The 16,425-nt window shown below is 71.2% G+C and overlaps 1 protein-coding gene across 3 annotated transcripts; it reads left to right on the top strand.

Moving 5' to 3' along the window:
* The first annotated feature begins 831 nt into the window (after positions 1-831).
* On the top strand, positions 832-16,425 carry ABCA7 (ATP binding cassette subfamily A member 7). 3 transcript variants are annotated; one of them, XM_041760408.1, is made up of 47 exons: positions 832-876; positions 1,151-1,664; positions 1,771-1,864; positions 2,039-2,180; positions 2,266-2,378; positions 2,487-2,557; positions 2,803-2,883; positions 3,042-3,243; positions 3,324-3,463; positions 3,682-3,798; positions 4,009-4,176; positions 4,349-4,605; positions 4,790-4,966; positions 5,233-5,455; positions 5,534-5,755; positions 5,852-6,053; positions 6,313-6,423; positions 6,553-6,724; positions 6,962-7,093; positions 7,185-7,324; positions 7,443-7,580; positions 7,780-7,964; positions 8,045-8,117; positions 8,368-8,570; positions 8,711-8,759; positions 8,899-8,997; positions 9,071-9,225; positions 9,497-9,621; positions 9,695-9,796; positions 9,968-10,255; positions 10,412-10,444; positions 10,554-10,731; positions 10,813-10,982; positions 11,261-11,438; positions 11,679-11,794; positions 12,177-12,321; positions 12,413-12,536; positions 13,107-13,236; positions 13,308-13,428; positions 13,506-13,568; positions 14,462-14,568; positions 14,755-14,896; positions 15,144-15,278; positions 15,366-15,469; positions 15,730-15,822; positions 15,914-16,154; positions 16,236-16,425. In XM_041760408.1, the coding sequence occupies exons 2-47, from the start codon at positions 1,599-1,601 to the stop codon at positions 16,356-16,358; spliced, it is 6,450 nt and encodes a 2,149-aa protein (XP_041616342.1). In that variant the 5' UTR covers positions 832-876; positions 1,151-1,598; the 3' UTR covers positions 16,359-16,425. The 3 variants fall into 3 exon arrangements, with proteins under 3 accessions (XP_041616342.1, XP_041616344.1, XP_041616343.1); XM_041760410.1 differs by having other exon boundaries at positions 4,388-4,605; XM_041760409.1 differs by having other exon boundaries at positions 4,388-4,605; positions 15,419-15,469.

Consider the following 16,425-nt stretch of genomic DNA (forward strand, 5'->3'; position numbering starts at 1 on the left):
GAGCTGAGGCCCAGGGCTGGCAGGTGAGTGCGGGCCTGACATTCCAGGTGAAGAAGGGATCGGAGCGTCAGGACCTGGGTCCTGGGCCGGGGAAGAGGCTGGACCTCCCGGCTGCTTGGAAAGGAGGTGGGGAGCCCCACTCGCAGCTCCCGTGTGCAGCCGCGCCCGCCTCTGTTTGTGCCACTCCCTGCGCGGGAGCAGACCGGCCGGCGGACTCCTATTCATCCTCGGAGCCCCAACAGCAAGGCCCCGCTCCGGGATCTGCGGGTCCATGCGCTGGGACCCTCCCCACCCCGAGCTTCTGGAACGGGTCTGGAGGTGACCCCCAAAGTGATGTGACCGTTAGGACAGGAGCTCCCCTTAGAATGCTGGGCCCCTCCCCCTCCGTCGCCTCGCCACTGTAGGGACCAGAGGAGTCCCTGTGGGTCGGGCAAGGGCTGGCCGGTGGAACCGCACTGTGCGGACCGACACACGGGGGTCACCGGGCCCTCGCAGGGTCACAGGGCGAGTCTGGCCAGGAGCGGGGCTCCCCCCGCGGGCAGTGGGAGAAAGGAGCGGCGGCGCTGCGGGCGGGGACACTGCCCGGCCGGCGCGTGAGGGCGGCCACCAGCGCCCCACGGTGACGCAGCAAGAGAGAACGGTCCCTTTAAGAAACCCGGCTCCGCACGGGCCCGCCCCCCCCGCGCGCGCGGCTCCCGCAGGCCCGGCCTGTGAATGGCGGGGGCGGCGGCCAATAGCAGCGCGAGGGGCGGGGCTTCGGGCCGGGGGACCAGCCTCGGGGGCCGTAGAGCCAGCGCGGGACACGCCTCTTAAAGGGGCCGCAATCCGGGGCGGCTGTCCCGGCGGAGGGAAGGAGGCAAGAGGGGGGCTGGAAAGGTGAGGGGCTCCCGGGGGGCGGGGCGGGGGAGGAGACTCGAGGATTCCCGGGGCGCGGGAGGGCAGCGGGCCCCCTGGGAATGGGCGGGTGAGGGCAGAGCGCAGACCCCCGCTCACCTTCACGGCGGCAGGTGGACCCCGGATCCTGGGGGGGCGGCTCACCTGAGAGGGGCCGCCGCCATGCACCTGCAGCCCCCCGGCCCCAGCTCCCTCCGGATGGAGCAGAGCCCTGCAGTGGAGGTCGGGGGCTCAGTTCCCCCCCCGCCCGCCTCAGTTTCCCTAGGGTGCAACGATGAAGTAGGGCCGCGCTGGGCAGCTGCAGCCGAGGTCGGCGTCAGGAATCGCTCGTTCCAGGAGCGCGCATCGCCGCGTCGCGTACTTACGCCCCTTCGGGCTCCCGGGTGGAGTCTGGGGGCGGAAGAGTTGAGACGAGCCCCCCGCCCCCCGCCCGCCCCCCGAATTACCTGCCAGCCCCGCGGATCCCCGCCCCCCGGGAGCGGCAGCCCAGGCAACCAATCAGGTGCGAGCACGGCGCCGGGCGGGGCTCCCATTGGCCCGCTCCGCCCGGGACCCGAGAGACCCTTTACTCAGCGGCTGCTGTCCGGGGGCGTCCAGAGCCCTGCACCGGGCATCGAGCAGCGAGGGCCAGAGCGGCCAGGGAGCGCCCGCGGGCACAGGCACGTCCTCGGCCCGACCCCGTCGGGGCCCCGTGCGTCCCCACCATGGCCTTCCGGACGCACCTAATGCTGCTGCTTTGGAAGAATTTCCTGTATCGCAGGAGACAGCCGGTAATGCCAGGACTGGGGGCGGGGGGCGGGGCGGAGTGCCCGGCGCCCCCTCGGCCCCCTCGGCCCCCTCGGCCCCCACGGCCCCCCTCTCCTGCCCCTCCCCCAGGTCCAGCTCCTGGTGGAGTTGCTGTGGCCCCTCTTTCTCTTCTTCATCCTGGTGGCCGTCCGCCACTCCCACCCCCCACTGGAGCACCACGAATGTAAGCCCCCCAGGGACGGGGTGGGCGGGGTGGGGGGGCAGTGTCCACCCCTCCACAGGGGCCCAGTGAGCGGCGGAGGGCACAGGCGGGGCACCCAGTGAGTCTGGGCGAGCGCGCTGTCCGGGAGGGGGTGAGCCGGGCAGCATTCAGGCTCCCACGCCCGCGTCCCCACAGGCCACTTTGCCAACAAGCCGCTGCCCTCGGCCGGCACCGTCCCTTGGCTCCAGGGTCTCGTCTGCACCCTGAACAACACCTGCTTCCCGCAGCCCACGCCCGCCGAGCAGCCCGGCGTCCTCAGCAACTTCAAGGACTCCCTGTGAGCCAGCGGCCGTGGGTGCGGGGGGCCCCCGGGGCTCCGGGGTGTGTGCCGAGCCCCCACCTCCTGCTCCCTCTGTCTCCAGGGTCTCCCGGCTCCTGGCAGATGCCCACACCGTCCTGGGGGGGCCCAGTGCCCGCAGAACGCTGGCCAGCCTGGGAAAGCTGATGCCAACACTGAGCGCCGCCGGCAGAGCAGGTGAGGAGGCCCTTTGGCTGGTGCGGGTGGGCTCAGCCTCCATCTGCCCAGCTGTGTAATGGGCACGGGGTGGGGGCTGCCTCAGGCCTAAGCTTGTCCTTCTCCCAGCCCAGCCTCAACCCAGCGACCCAGCGCAAGACCGACCACCCCCTGAGCTGCTGGGGACACTGCTTGGGAAGGTGAGAATGCCCCGCCCGCTCCCAGGCCTTTGCCTGGGCTCCCCTTGGTGCCCGAGGGATACTCCTCGTCCTATCGGGCCCAGACGGGCCGTGTCCAGCACGGTGGCGAAGTGTCCAGCCCGAGAGGCCTTGCACGAGCCTCCACTCGTCCTCTGCTGGCGCAGTCCGCACGGGAGGGGGTGAAGTGCTCGAGCCCCTGTGAAGCTCCATCCGGGTGGGTACCACCCCGTGGTCTCACTCCCCAGGAATCCCTGGGGTCTGTGCTGGGCCATGCCCAGGAGTCCGTGGCCGACTTCGTGGAGGCCGCAGAGGACCTGGCCCAGGAGGTAAGAGGCCCACTCACCCTCCACCGCAGCCGGGAAGCCCAAAGGGTAGGGCAGCCCGGGCACTTCCCTCGGGGGGCCGTCTGAGGGGCAGAAGGACAGAGGGAGAAGGCATTCCTGGCAGGGAGGGCTTCCAGCGTCCTCTGGTGACCCCTCCCCAGCTCCTGGCACTGCCCAGCCTGGTGGAGCTGCGGGCACTGCTGCGAAGACCCCAAGGAGCTGGAGGTCCCCTGGAGGCTGTATCGGAGGCCCTCTGCGGTGCCCGGGGGCCCGGCATCCCAGGGGGGCCCTCCCTTGGCTGGCACGAGGCCGGCCACCTGAAGGAGCTGGTGGGGCAGGAGGCGCTACCCGACAGCGGCCTGAGTGAGTCACGGCCTCCCTTCCCCTTCGGGAACTGGGGCGACAGGCGTGGGGGCGGGCCTCATGGTGCCCCTGCCCCCCAGGCCCGGCCTGCGCTGAGCTCGTGGGGACCCTGGAGACTCACCCGCTGTCCCGCCTGCTCTGGAGGCGCCTGAAGCCGCTGGTGCTGGGGAAGCTGCTGTTCACGCCCGACACGGCGTTCACCAGGCAGCTCATGGCCCAGGTGAGGACAGCCGCCGTCCTGCGTCCCCCCTCGGCCGGGATGCGGTGCGGCCGCAGGGTTTTGAAGGACAGTTTGCGGGATCGCAGGTGGAGGGACAGCACGTCCAGCGCCCCGAGGCACAGATGGAACAAGACAGGACGGCGGGCGAGGCGGGCGGGGTCCTCAGGAGGAGGGCAGGGTCGCGACAGGGCGTTCATGTGGGCGCCCTCCTCCCACAGGTGAACCGGACCTTCCAGGAGCTGGCTCTGCTGAAGGACATCCCGGAGGCGTGGGCTGCCCTGGGACCCCAGCTCTTCCGCTTCTTGAACGACAGTTCGAACGTGGCCATGCTGCAGGTAGGGTCAGGACGGGGTGGCGGCAGCACCCAGCCTCCCTGGGCGCGTCATCCCTGCGCAGCACACGGGCAGCGGGCAGGGCCGGGCCTCCTGGGCAGGCGTGTGGGGGCGGCTTGTGGCGTCCGGGGGGCGGACAGGCCCCGGGAGAGAAGAGGGCGGACGCGGCCCGGCGCGCACGAAGCAAACCCCCATGTCCCCGCCGCTCCCCAGAAGCTCCTGCAAGCTCAGGACAGAGGAAGGAGGCGGCCTGGGTCCCGAGGCCAGGACCCGGCCAAGGCCCTTCTCACCTTTCTGGACCCCCGTGGGGATGGCTACGGCTGGCGGGATGCCCATGCTGACGTGGGGCACCTGGTGGGCCTGCTGGGCCGCGTGATGGAGGTGAGGTGCCACCCGCCTGGGAGCCCCGTCTGTAGGGTACGCAGGGTGCAACCCGGTCAGCTGGGCGGAGGGGAGCCCCACTGTAGGGCCGCCCAAGGACGGACACGGCCCAGGGCCTGCAGAAGTGTGATGGAGGAGCTGGGCCCCCCTGGGGCCCCGGGGTCCCGTGCAGGACCGGGTGCCTGGGACCCATGCCCAGGCCCTTCCTCAGTGTGTGACCCTGGACAAGCTGGAGGCCGCACCGTCGGAGGCAGCCCTGGTGGCGCGCAGCCTGGAGCTGCTCGCAGAGCGCCGCTTCTGGGCCGGGGTCGTCTTCCTGGGGCCCGAGGACCCTGGGGACCCCGCTGGACCCGGTGGCCCCAGCCACGTGCGCATGAAGATCCGCATGGACATTGACGCTGTCACGAGGACCAACAAGATCAGGGACAGGTGGGGCATCCCGCGTGCGGGGGCTGTGATGCGGGAGCCGCGGTGTGAGGGGTGCACCCTGGGCTGGGGGCCCACGACGAAGGACCCGGTGGGTGATAGAGGCCGGGCGAGGGCGGAGCCGCCCACAGTGCGCAGGGCCCTCGGCCTCCCTGTGTCTCCCGCAGCCCCGCCCTGTCCCACGCAGGTTCTGGGACCCCGGCCCGGCCGCTGACCCCCTCGCTGACCTGCGCTACGTGTGGGGAGGCTTCGTGTACCTGCAGGACCTGCTGGAGGGCGCAGCTGTGCGCGTGCTGAGCGGCTCCGAGCCCCGGGCCCGCCTGTACCTGCAGCAGATGCCCTACCCCTGCTACGTGGATGATGCGTGAGCGCGCCTCGCCACCCCCCCCCCCCCAGGGACAGAAGTCAGGTGGCCGCGGGCTCGGCCGCTTCCGCGGGTCCACGTGGTTAAGGCTGCGCCGGCGCCGCACCAGGACCAGTCCCCGTGGGAGGAGCGGGGATCCTCGGGGGGCGGGGGCCGGGCGCGGGGCCGTGGCCATGCTGACACCTGCAGCCCGAGGCCGGAGCGCGGGGCGGCGCACGTCCAGGGGCCCGGTGTCCGGCCGCCGCTCAGCGGCCTCCCCGCCGCAGGTTCCTGCGCGTGCTGGGCCGCTCGCTGCCGCTGTTCCTGACGCTGGCCTGGATCTACTCGGTGGCGCTGGCGGTGAAGGCCGTGGTGCGCGAGAAGGAGACCCGGCTGCGGGCCACCATGCGGGCCATGGGGCTGGGCGCGGCCGTGCTGTGGCTCGGCTGGCTCCTCAGCGGCCTCGGGCCCTTCCTCCTCAGCTCGGCGCTGCTCGTGCTGGTGCTCAAGGTGCCGTGCGGCCTTCCTGGCGCGGGTGGGGCCCCAGGGCGAGCCCGGGGCCTCACCGCAGCCGTGGGGGCCCTGCAGCTCGGGGACATCCTCCCCTACAGCCACCCGGCCGTGGTCTTCCTGTTCCTGGCGGCCTTCGCGGTGGCCACCGTGGTGCAGAGCTTCCTCCTGAGCGCCCTCTTCTCCCGCGCCAACCTGGCCGCCGCCTGCGGGGGCCTCGCCTACTTCGTGCTGTACCTGCCCTACGTGCTGTGCGTGGCCTGGCGGGACCAGCTGCCTGCGGGCGGCCTGGTGGCTGCGGTGAGCCCGGGTGGGCCGGGCGCGGGGACCCTGAGTGCGTGCGGGGACCCTGGGCCGTGCGCTCGCTGACCCACCTGCCCCCTCACCGCCCCGCAGAGCCTTCTGTCGCCCGTGGCCTTTGGGTTCGGCTGCGAGAGCCTGGCGCTGCTGGAGGAGCAGGGGGAAGGCGCCCAGTGGCACAACATGGGCACCGCGCCCGCCCCCGAGGTCTTCAGCCTGGCGTGGGTCTCGGGCGTCCTGCTGCTGGACGCTGTGCTCTACGGCCTGGCCACGTGGTACCTGGAGGGGGTCTGCCCAGGTGGGCCCTGAGGGGAGGGGAGGGACCTCAGCACAGCTGCAGAGGGGAGGCTGGGCGGGGCGGGGGGGGGCGGCCAGACTCGAGGCACAGGTGGCCGCTGGGGGTGGGGACGGAGGGTCGGGGGCAGCCTGAGGCAGGCAGACGGCGGTCGGGGTCGCGGGCCTGTCCTCCGCCTGGATGCCCGGTCCTGGCATATGGCCAGCCGCTGGCACGCTCCAGGCCGGGGGCCCGAGAGGTGACCGGGCGCCGCTGCCCCCAGGCCAGTACGGGATCCCCAAACCGTGGACCTTCCCCCTTCGGAGGAGCTATTGGCTCGGACCTCGCTCTCCCGTCGCTTCCCCCCCGCCTCCCACCCCGAGGGACCCAGAGGGTGAGGTATAAGGCGGCCTAGCCGCTGCCGCGTCCACGGCCCCCGCGGCCCCCGCGGCCCCCCCGCCCCCCAACCTGCCGGGTCCCCGACTCCGCAGACAGGCTTCAGTGTCCCCCCCGTCCCCCGCAGCGCTCACAGAGGAGGTGCCGCCGGGCCTGACCCCCGGGGTCTCCGTTCGGGGCCTGGAGAAGCGCTTTCCGGGCAACCCGCAGCCGGCCCTGCGCGGGCTCACCCTGGACTTCTACGAGGGCCACGTCACCGCCCTGCTGGGTCACAACGGCGCTGGCAAGACCACCACGCTGTGAGCGGCTGCCCCCTGCTCCCTCCCAGCCTCAGGGAGCGGGACCCCAGGTCGCCCCGGGCACCTGGGAGACAGATACGTGTGTTCTCCGTGCCTCAGTTTCCCTCCTCTGTAAAACGGGGACAAGGTTCACCTTTGGCCTGGGCTCATGAGAGGGGCCTTGTCGGTGCTTCCGCGCCCGCTCTGGGGGTGTGTCTCCTCCCGGGGGCAGCTGCCCTGAGACCCCTTCGTCCCCAGGTCCATACTGAGCGGTCTCTTCCCGCCCACGGGGGGCTCTGCCTACATCCTGGGCCACGACATCCAGTCCAGCCTGGCAGCCGTCCGGCCCCACCTGGGCGTCTGCCCGCAGTACAACGTGCTGTTCGACCTGTGCGTGGGGCTGGGCCTGGGCTGCGTGCGGGGGGTGGGTGTGCGCGGGCTCCGCCGGCCCGGTGACCGCCGCGTCCGGCCCTGGCTGCAGGCTGACGGTGGACGAGCACATCTGGTTCTACGGGCGGCTGAAGGGCCTGAGTGCCGCTGCCGTCCGCCGCGAGCAGGCCCGGCTCCTGCAGGACGTGGGGCTCGTCCCCAAGCGCCGTGCACAGACGCGCCACCTGTCTGGTGAGCCGCCCCAAGGAGGGCTGAGGCTGGGCGGGGTGGAGGACTGCGGGGCGGGAGGGCGGGGAAGGGCCCGGCCGGGGGCTGGCTCATGCAGGACGCCCGCCCCGTCCCCACCCAGGTGGGATGCAGAGGAAGCTGTCGGTGGCCATGGCCTTCGTGGGTGGCTCCCGGGTGGTCATCCTGGATGAGCCCACCGCCGGCGTGGATCCTGCCTCCCGCCGCAGCATTTGGGAGCTGCTGCTCAAATACCGGGAAGGTGAGAGTTGGGGGAGGCACGAGGCTCCCCGAGATGCTGCCTCGGGTGCCAGGGAAAGTTTCTGATGATGACGCTCTGAGAAGAGGGTTTTGAGGAATGGATAGGAGCTTGATGTACGGGGTGGCAACTCCCGCTAGTGGCCACGGCTGGGGCAGAGCCCTCGTCCCGACGGGATGCGTGGCTTGGTCCCCGCGCCCAGGTCGCACGCTGATCCTCTCCACCCACCACCTGGACGAGGCAGAGGTCCTGGGGGACCGTGTGGCCGTGGTGGCCGGAGGCCGCGTGTGCTGCTGCGGTTCCCCACTCTTCCTGCGCCGTCACCTGGGCTCCGGCTACTACCTGACGCTGGCGAAGGCGCGCCCGTCCCCGGCCGCTGGCGGAGAGGTGAGGGCTGAGCCGACCCCCGAGCCCGAGCGCCAGGCCTGCAGCCGGGTGGCCGTGACAGCCGTGCCCTCCGCCCGCAGGGGAACGCTGACTCGGAGGCCGCCGCGGGGCCCGGGCGGGAGGCGGAGCGGGCCGGCCAGCGCAGCGCAGCTGGTGAGTGGGGGCAGCGCCCCGAGATGCCCCACGGGACCCTGGGCCTCGGACCGCACAGAACCCGAATCCCGGCCCTTTCACCCGGCCTGGCTGATGCACCCGCCGACCTGCCGCTGCCTGGGGCCCGCCCTGGGCGCCTCACCCCAGACTCCTGCGCCGGAGCGGGCTCCTCGGGGCCACGCACCCCTGCCCCCAGGACACCATGTGGCCTGCCCCGCCGGCGCCCTGACCCCTGCCCCCGTCCACCCAGGTGCCGCCCAGCTGCTCTCGTTTGTGCAGCAGCTGGTGCCCGGGGCGCGGCTGGTGGAGGAGCTGCCCCACGAGCTGCTGCTGGTGCTGCCCTACGGGGGCGCCGTGGACGGCAGCTTTGCCAGGCTCTTCCGGGAGATGGACCGGCGGCTGGGGGAGCTGGGGCTGGCCAGCTACGGGATCTCCGACACCAGCCTCGAGGAGGTGCGGCAGGGGAGGGCTGCCTGGAGGAGGGGGCCTGGCGGGGGCAGCCGCAGAGCCAGCGAGGCCTGGGGACCCTTGGTGTCTGCGGGGTGCCTCTCTCCCAGGGGGTCCCCAGCTGAGCCCCTGCCCTGTATCCCCAGATCTTCCTGAAGGTGATGGAGGACCATGCTGTGGACACAGACCTGGAGGGTACGGCCCCAGGTCCCCGGCGCCTTGATCTCTGCCCCTGATTCCCAAACCCATCTGCTGTGACCCTTGACCTCGACCCAGACCCAAGGAGGCCGCACGGAGCCCTTGACCCTGACCCCGACCCCCGCCGGGCCCGCAGGTCATGGCCGCAGGCAGCAGCCCCCGAGCACAGGCCCAGACAGGACCACACGGCTCAAGACTGTGCCGGAGCCGCAGGCCCAGGAGAATGGGGAGCTCGGTGAGCCGTGCACCCTGACCTGTGCGCCCCCGGGTCCCCCAGAGTGTGGGCGCTGACCCTCCGTTCCCCGCAGCTCTGTCTGCCCCAGAAACACAGGCCCTGCAGGGCTCCGGGCCGCTCGCCGCGGGCCACCTCCGGGGCTGGCCGCTGACCCGCCAGCAGCTCCGCGCCCTGCTTCTCAAGCGCTTCCTGCTTGCGTGCCGCAGCCGCCGGGGCCTGTTTGCCCAGGTGAGGGGCCCGGTTGGGGTGAGGGTGAGGGTGAGGGTGAGGGTGAGGGTGAGGGTGAGGGTGAGGGTGAGGGGCCCGGGCACCGGGGACTGCGTGGGGACCCGGGTGCCTGGCCTGTGCTCTGGCCACCAGCCCAGGGACCTCAGAAGTGTCCGCACCCTCCGCACCTTCACGGGGCGCCCCGGGGAGCCCCGGGCGGTTCTAGAGCGGGAGCGGGGAGGGGACCGGCAGCCTGGAGGGCGGCGGGGTGGCTGACGGGCCTGTCCCTCAGATCGTGCTGCCCGCCCTCTTCGTGGGCCTGGCGCTGCTGTTCAGCCTCATCGTGCCGCCCTTCGGACACTACCCGGCTCTGCAGCTCAGGCCCAGCATGTACGGCGCTCAGGTGTCCTTCTTCAGGTGGGTTCGGGGTCTGGAAGGGGCGGCAGGCGGGCGGGCTGGGGGCAGGCCTGACTCTGAGCCGCACCCACAGTGAGGACGCCCCGGGGACCTCGGACCGAGCCCGCCTGCTGGCGATGCTGCTGGAGGAGGCGGGACTGGGGGAGGGGGCGCACCGGCAGGACGGCTCCGCCAGGTGAGGGCCCGTGGCCGACCCTCGTGCCCCCGGGCCCCAGGTTCTCGTCTGGGCCCTGGGCAGCGGGCCTCGCGGGGCTGGAGCTCCCCCACGCCGGCGTGGGAGCTGGGGCGTCCGTCCGCGTGCCAGGGCCTGCGGAAAGCTCGGTGCCCCCCCCCCCCCCCCCCGCAGGACGCCTGGGTGCACACAGCCCGCCGCCTGCCGGTTCTGGGCGCCGGAGGTGCCCGCGGCCGTGGCTGAGGTCTTGGCCAGCGGCAACTGGACGCCCGGGTCGCCGTCCCCCGCCTGCCGCTGCAGCCAGCCCGGAGCGCGGCGCCTGCTGCCCGACTGCCCCGCGGCGGCCGGCGGCCCCCCTCCGCCCCAGGCACTGGCCGGCTCCGGAGAGGTGGTGCAGAACCTGACGGGCCGCAACCTGTCCGACTTCCTGGTGAAGACCTACCCGCGCCTGGTGCAGCGGGGGTGAGCGCCCTCGGGTCCTGGGTCCTGGAGCCCGGAGGAGGCGGGGCGGGGGCGGGGCCTGGGTGCCCCCGATTGCTCTCCTGCCCCACCTCGTCTTGCCTGTCCCACCCAGCTCGCGGCGTCTCGGCCCCTCTCACGTCTCTGTCTCTCCCGCAGCTTGAAGACCAAGAAGTGGGTGAATGAGGTCAGGTGAGGAGGATTCCACCCCCGCGCCCCCTCCTGCCCGCTCCGGGCTCAGGGCTCCCCCCAGGCTCCCTGGCCCTCACTGGCTGTCCCCTGACCGCCCCCTGCCCTGCAGGTATGGGGGCTTCTCCTTGGGGGGCCGAGACCCAGGCCTGCCCTCAGGGCAGGAGGTCAGCCGCTCGGTGGAGGAGCTGCGGGCACTGCTGAGCCCCCCGCCCGGCGGGGCCCTGGACCGCATCCTGAACAACCTCACGGCCTGGGCTCGCAGCCTGGATGCCGAGGACAGCCTCAAGGTGGGAGCTGGGGGAACGGGCAGGGGCCTGGGGGGCGGTCCACCCCAGCGCCCTGACCGCTCGGCCCTGACCCCACCCTAGATCTGGTTCAACAACAAGGGCTGGCACGCCATGGTGGCCTTTGTCAACAGAGCCAACAACGCGCTCCTACACACCCGCCTGCCCCCGGGCCCTCCCCGCCGTGCCCACAGCATCACCACGCTCAACCACCCACTGAATCTCACCAAGGAGCAGCTGTCGGAGGCGGCGCTGTGAGTCACTCTGTCCCGCATGTGGGCCCAGCCCTGCCGCAGCCTCTGGGTCATTTGGGGCGCGGGGCACTCTAGCTGTGTCCATGCACAGGAACCACCCCCTCTGCTCCCCAGGCCTGGGGACTGGGACTGGGCTGGGCTCAGTGGGTTACAGGCTTGCCCTGCAACCTAAATAGCTCCACCCGTCTCCCCGGCCAGCGGCAGGTGGCCAGGCTATGGACCCTCGCCCCGTCGGTGGTGGGCGGGGTTCTCTGGACAGCTCTGCCCCTCACCCACAGGATGGCCTCCTCGGTGGACGTGCTGGTGTCCATCTGTGTGGTCTTCGCCATGTCTTTTGTCCCAGCCAGCTTCACCCTCGTGCTCATTGAGGAGCGTGTCACCAGGGCGAAACACCTGCAGTTTATGGGGGGCCTGCCTCCCACTCTCTACTGGCTCAGCAACTTTCTGTGGGACATGGTGCGGGGCATGCTTGGCGGGCGGAGGTCCAGCCGCCTCTCACCACCTCCCCTTTCTGGCCCCTTCTGATCAGACGTTTGTCCAGCATGGCCCGAGTGGAGTCCTGGGGGACGGTGGGAGACTTTATGTCCTGCTCCCTCCCACACGGGGCGAGGGGGTGTGTTGGGACGGGGCACAGGTGTGAGGATGGCAGTTCCCACCCGTGCAAACCGACGGTGGTAATTACCATCTCCAACGCAGTGTAACTACTTGGTGTCAGCGTGCATCGTGGTGCTCATCTTCCTGGCCTTCCAGCAGAAGGCGTACGTGGCCCCCGCCAACCTGCCCGCCCTCCTGCTGCTGCTGCTGCTCTACGGGTGAGGCCTCCCTGGCTGCTCAGGGCCCGTTCTTCCTGACCCCCCCACCCCAGCCCCGAATACCGGGACTCCTCCAGCTCATAGCTCTGATGGGATCCCAAGTGTGACCTAACTTAGGGATGCGCAGCGGTGGCCTTAAAAGCTCATCTCTCCCTGGGGCGGGGGTGGGGGCGCCCGGCAGGCGGCAGGAGCTGTGCATGCTCCGGACCTCGGGGTTGGGGGCTCAAGCCCCACACTGGGGGGTAGAGTTTACATAAAACAACATTAAAACCTCGTCCTGTCTTGACTTATGAGAAGAGGGCTGTGGCAAGGATGAGGGGAGGAGGGGTCTGGGCTACTCACTGGGTGTCCGGTGGTCACCCCGCGACCCACTGCCCCCCAGCTGGTCCATCACGCCGCTCATGTACCCGGCCTCCTTCGTCTTCTCCGTGCCCAGCACGGCCTACGTGGTGCTTACCTGCGTCAACCTGTTTGTTGGCATCAATGGCAGCATGGCCACCTTCGTGCTCGAGCTGTTCTCTGACAAGGTGTGGTCCCCTGCAGGCCGGGGCTCGGGCTGCGCTGGCCTCAGCCCCGGCCCCTGACCCACCTCCCCTCCCTGTGTCTGGCCCTGAGCAGAAGCTGCAGGACGTGAGTCGGGTCCTGAAGCAGGTCTTCCTTGTCTTCCCCCACTTCTGCTTGGGTCGGGGGCTCATCGACATGGTGCGGAACCAGGCCATGGCTGACGCCTTTGAGCGCTTAGGTGAGAACTTCACTCTAGGTGGGGAAGTGCCAGCCACGTCCTTTACGCAGGGTGGGGACAAACAGCAGCCCCCAGGAAGAGAACTAGAGGTCTTAGGTGGCCCCCATGCTTGGGTCGACTGAGAAGCCAGCACAGCAGCCAGAGAGACTAATTCATTTTTTAAAGATTTTATTTATTTATTCATGAGAGACCAGAGAGAGAGAGAGAGAGGCAGAGGCAGAGACACAGGCAGAGGGAGAAGCAGGCTCCATGCAGGGAGCCTGACATGGGACTTGATCCTGGGTCTTCAAGTTTACGCCCTGGGGTGAAGGCGGCGCTAAACCGCTGGGCCAGTGGGGCTGCCCTAGAGAGGGTAATTCTGTATGGGGTCCTATCACAAGAGATCTAAGGCCCTAAAGGGAGATGGTGATACTACTGTTTTCTATATCAATTAGAGCTTGGTTGAGTGGCCCACCCAGTTCTCGGTCCTTTTGTTTAAAAGCCCAAGGTGACCTGGATTGGGGGGGGGTGGACAGAAATCAAGCACACCCCTACTTCCCATGACCCAGGTCCTCCTTCCTGTCTCCACAGGAGACGGGCAGTTCCAGTCACCCCTGCGCTGGGAGGTGGTCGGCAAGAACCTCGTGTGCATGGCGGTGCAGGGGCCACTCTTCCTCCTCTTCACGCTCCTGTTGCAGCACTGCAACCGCCTCCTGCCACAGTCAGTGGGGACAGGGTAGGGGTGCGAGGGGCTGGGGCTGGCCTTGGGCTCACCCATATGTGTGTCCTCAGACCCCGGCTGAGGTCGCTGCCCCCCCTGGGGGAGGAAGATGAGGACGTGGCCCGAGAGCGGGAACGGGTGGTGCACGGGGCCACCCAGGAGGACGTGCTGGTGCTGAGAGACCTGACCAAGGTGGGTGCAGGGTGGTGGGTGCAGAGCCCTGGGCAGCCCCCCGTCCCCCCGTCCTCAGGGACCTGAACTCCTCCCAGGTGTACCACGGGCAGAGGACACCGGCTGTCGACCGCCTGTGCCTGGGGATCCCTCCTGGTGAGGTGAGTCCAGGGCGGGGCCCCGGTGCGGGGGCATGGGAGGTGCCCTCCTGCGTGCCCACTGCCCTTCCCTCAGCACCTGCTGCGTGCGCCTGCCGCCCCTCGTCGAACAGCTCCCTGGCCCCCGCTTACCGTCTATTGAGTGACTCCTGACTGGTGACATTTGAGCTCCTATTTTGTCCCAGGAAGCACCTACTGCGTGCTTGCGCTCGTTGAGCCCCCGCCGTGTGCGGCCCCTACTGAGATCAAGCGCGTTGTTACCGAGCACCCGTGGGGGGGCCACACATGTGCCAGGAACCTTACCAAGCGCCTACTGTGTTGTGTGCCACCGTTGGAGAACCAGTTGTATCATTGAGCCCCCTTTTGTGGACATCTGTATACGTTTGTCGGGCATCGACAGTACCTACTGGGCGCCTGTTGTATACATCCCTCCCTTGAGCGCTGGCCCACAGCCAGTACTTCTCGGGCACGTGCCCCAAAACAGTTCACGTTCACACAACTACTATGTGCAGCCGTGTTGGCTGTGTGCTCTGAACCCGCCACCTCCCGGGGCTGGTGCACACCTGGAGACATGTGCAGTGTTAGCGTGAGCTGCTGTCACTTTGTCAAGCACCGCCCGTGAGCTCCCACTCTCTCCACACTGGGCTGACTGCACCCAGCCTGGGTGCTCGGGTGCTTCCGGGAGGCATCCAGCGATCGCAGGGCCCGCGGCGCATGGAGCACTGCTGCATGCGATCTTGGAGACACCCACCGGGTGCCAGCATGGGTGACGCGTGTGTCGCGTGTGCCGACGAGCATCCCCTGCTCAGTGTCGCGCTCCACCTGCCTGCACCCCCGGTATTGAGCGGGGTGCGGGCCAGAGACCGCGCTGAGGGCCATCTGTGGGGCCCCCGCAGTGTTTCGGGCTGCTGGGAGTGAACGGAGCAGGGAAGACGTCCACATTTCGCATGGTGACTGGGGACATGCTGCCCAGCGGTGGTGAGGCCCTGCTGGCAGGTCACAGGTGAGGGCTGGGGCGGGCGCGGGGCTGGCCTCTCCCCCGCGAGCTCGGCTCGGCCTGGCCCTGAGCCCTGCCCTCTCTCACCACAGCGGTCGGGGTGGGGGACCCAGGCCCGCCCTTGCCGCCCAGCGCGGGGGCCTAGCCGAGGCCCTGAGCCCCTCCCCGTCCCCGTCCCGTCCCTGTCCCCAGCGTGGCCCGGGAGCCGGCCGCCGCGCACCGCCACATGGGCTACTGCCCGCAGTCGGACGCTGTCTTCGAGCTGCTGACCGGCCGGGAGCACCTGGAGCTGTTCGCGCGCCTGCGCGGCGTCCCCGAGGCTCAGGTCGCCCAGGTGACCCCCCACCCAGCCCCGCAGCCCGCCCTGAGCCCACCTGCAGCGCACCTGCGCGCCCCCAGCGCCCACACTGCGGCTCCCGCGCAGGCTGGAGCCGCCCCCCGCCCCTCCCGGCCGCGGCCCCCCTCCCCCTGGGAGCGCAGCTGTCCCGTCCGGCCAGGTCGCCCCCCTCGTTCATCCTGGCCCCGCCCCTTGGCTGACCACCCCCACCTTCGCCCCTGCCCCGCTCGCTCCGCCCCCCCAGATGGCGAGCTGGGGCCTGGCACACCTGGGGCTCGGCCAGTGCGCGGACCGACCCGCGGGCACCTACAGTGGCGGCAACAAGAGGAAGCTGGCGACGGCGGTGGCGCTGGTGGGGGACCCGGCTGTGGTCTTCCTGGTGCGCGGGGGCGGCGCGGGGCGGGGCCTGGGAGGCCGGGGCGGGGTCAGGACCCCCAACCAACCCGCCCCCGCCCGCGCCCCCAAGGACGAGCCGACCACTGGCATGGACCCCAGCTCCCGGCGCTTTCTCTGGAACAGGCTCCTGGCCGTGGTGCGGGAGGGCCGCTCCGTGGTGCTCACGTCGCACAGGTGGGCCCCGAGCCCGGGCTGCGCGGCGGGGCGGGGGCTGCGCGGGGCGGGGGGGCCTGGGCCCGCGGAGGCTCAGAGCCCGGGGACGCAGGCCCTGGGGTGGCCCGACCTGGGGGTGGGGGGTCGCCGGGACCCGATACCGGCCTTCCCGGCAGAGGTCCGGGTGGGCGGGCGGTGTCCAGGGTGGAGGGTGGGGGTCCGCGCCCGCGGGGCGGGGGGCCGGGCGGCGCCCCCGGAGGGACTGACGCGAGCCCCGGCAGCATGGAGGAGTGCGAGGCCCTGTGCACGCGCCTGGCCATCCTGGTGGACGGGCGGTTCCGCTGTCTGGGCAGCGCGCAGCACCTGAAGAGCAGGTGAGGGGCGCGGGGGGGGGCGGGGGGCGCGGGGGCCCGAGGAGGGCGGCCCGGCCCGGCCCCGAGCGAGCGCGCAGCCCTGTCCCCCCAGGTTCGGAGCGGGCCACACGCTGACCCTGCGGGTGCCCCCCGCGCGGGCCGACTCGGCCGTGGCCTTCGTGGGGGCGGCGTTCCCGGGGGCCGAGCTGCGCGGGGCGCACGGCAGCCGCCTGCGCTTCCAGCTGCCGCCGGGAGGGCGCTGCGCCCTGTCCCGCGTCTTCGGGGAGCTGGCGGCGCGCGGGGCGGAGCTGGGCGTGGAGCACTTCTCCGTGAGCCGGACGGCGCTGGAGGAGGTGCCGGAGGAGGGGCGCGGCGCGGGGGGCGGGGGCGCGGCGCCGGGCGCCCCGCGCTGACGGCCCCTCCGCCCGCCGCAGGTGTTCCTGGACTTCGCCGCGGCGCAGGGGCAGCGCGAGGCGGGCACGCAGGACGCGGGGGCGGGCGCGGACCCCGGCACGGAGCCCCGCGCGGAGCCCTGCGCGGCCGAGTCGGCGCTCTGAGCACCCCCCACCCGGGCCGGGCGCTGCGCGGGCGGGAGGGGCCGTTGTCCCGGAGGAAATAAAGAGA

Source organism: Vulpes lagopus, chromosome 7 (genome assembly GCF_018345385.1).
Source record: "Vulpes lagopus strain Blue_001 chromosome 7, ASM1834538v1, whole genome shotgun sequence".
Taxonomy (NCBI): Eukaryota; Metazoa; Chordata; class Mammalia; order Carnivora; family Canidae; genus Vulpes; species Vulpes lagopus.

Bases quoted from the DNA above. Each gene is read 5' to 3' on its own strand.
- ABCA7 (XM_041760408.1), top strand. From the start codon at position 1,599: ATGGCCTTCCGGACGCACCTAATGCTGCTGCTTTGGAAGAATTTCCTG. The intron at 3,244-3,323 runs GTGAGTCACGGC...CCTGCCCCCCAG, and splicing joins GCTACCCGACAGCGGCCTGA to GCCCGGCCTGCGCTGAGCTC. The intron at 7,325-7,442 runs GTGAGCCGCCCC...GTCCCCACCCAG, and splicing joins ACAGACGCGCCACCTGTCTG to GTGGGATGCAGAGGAAGCTG.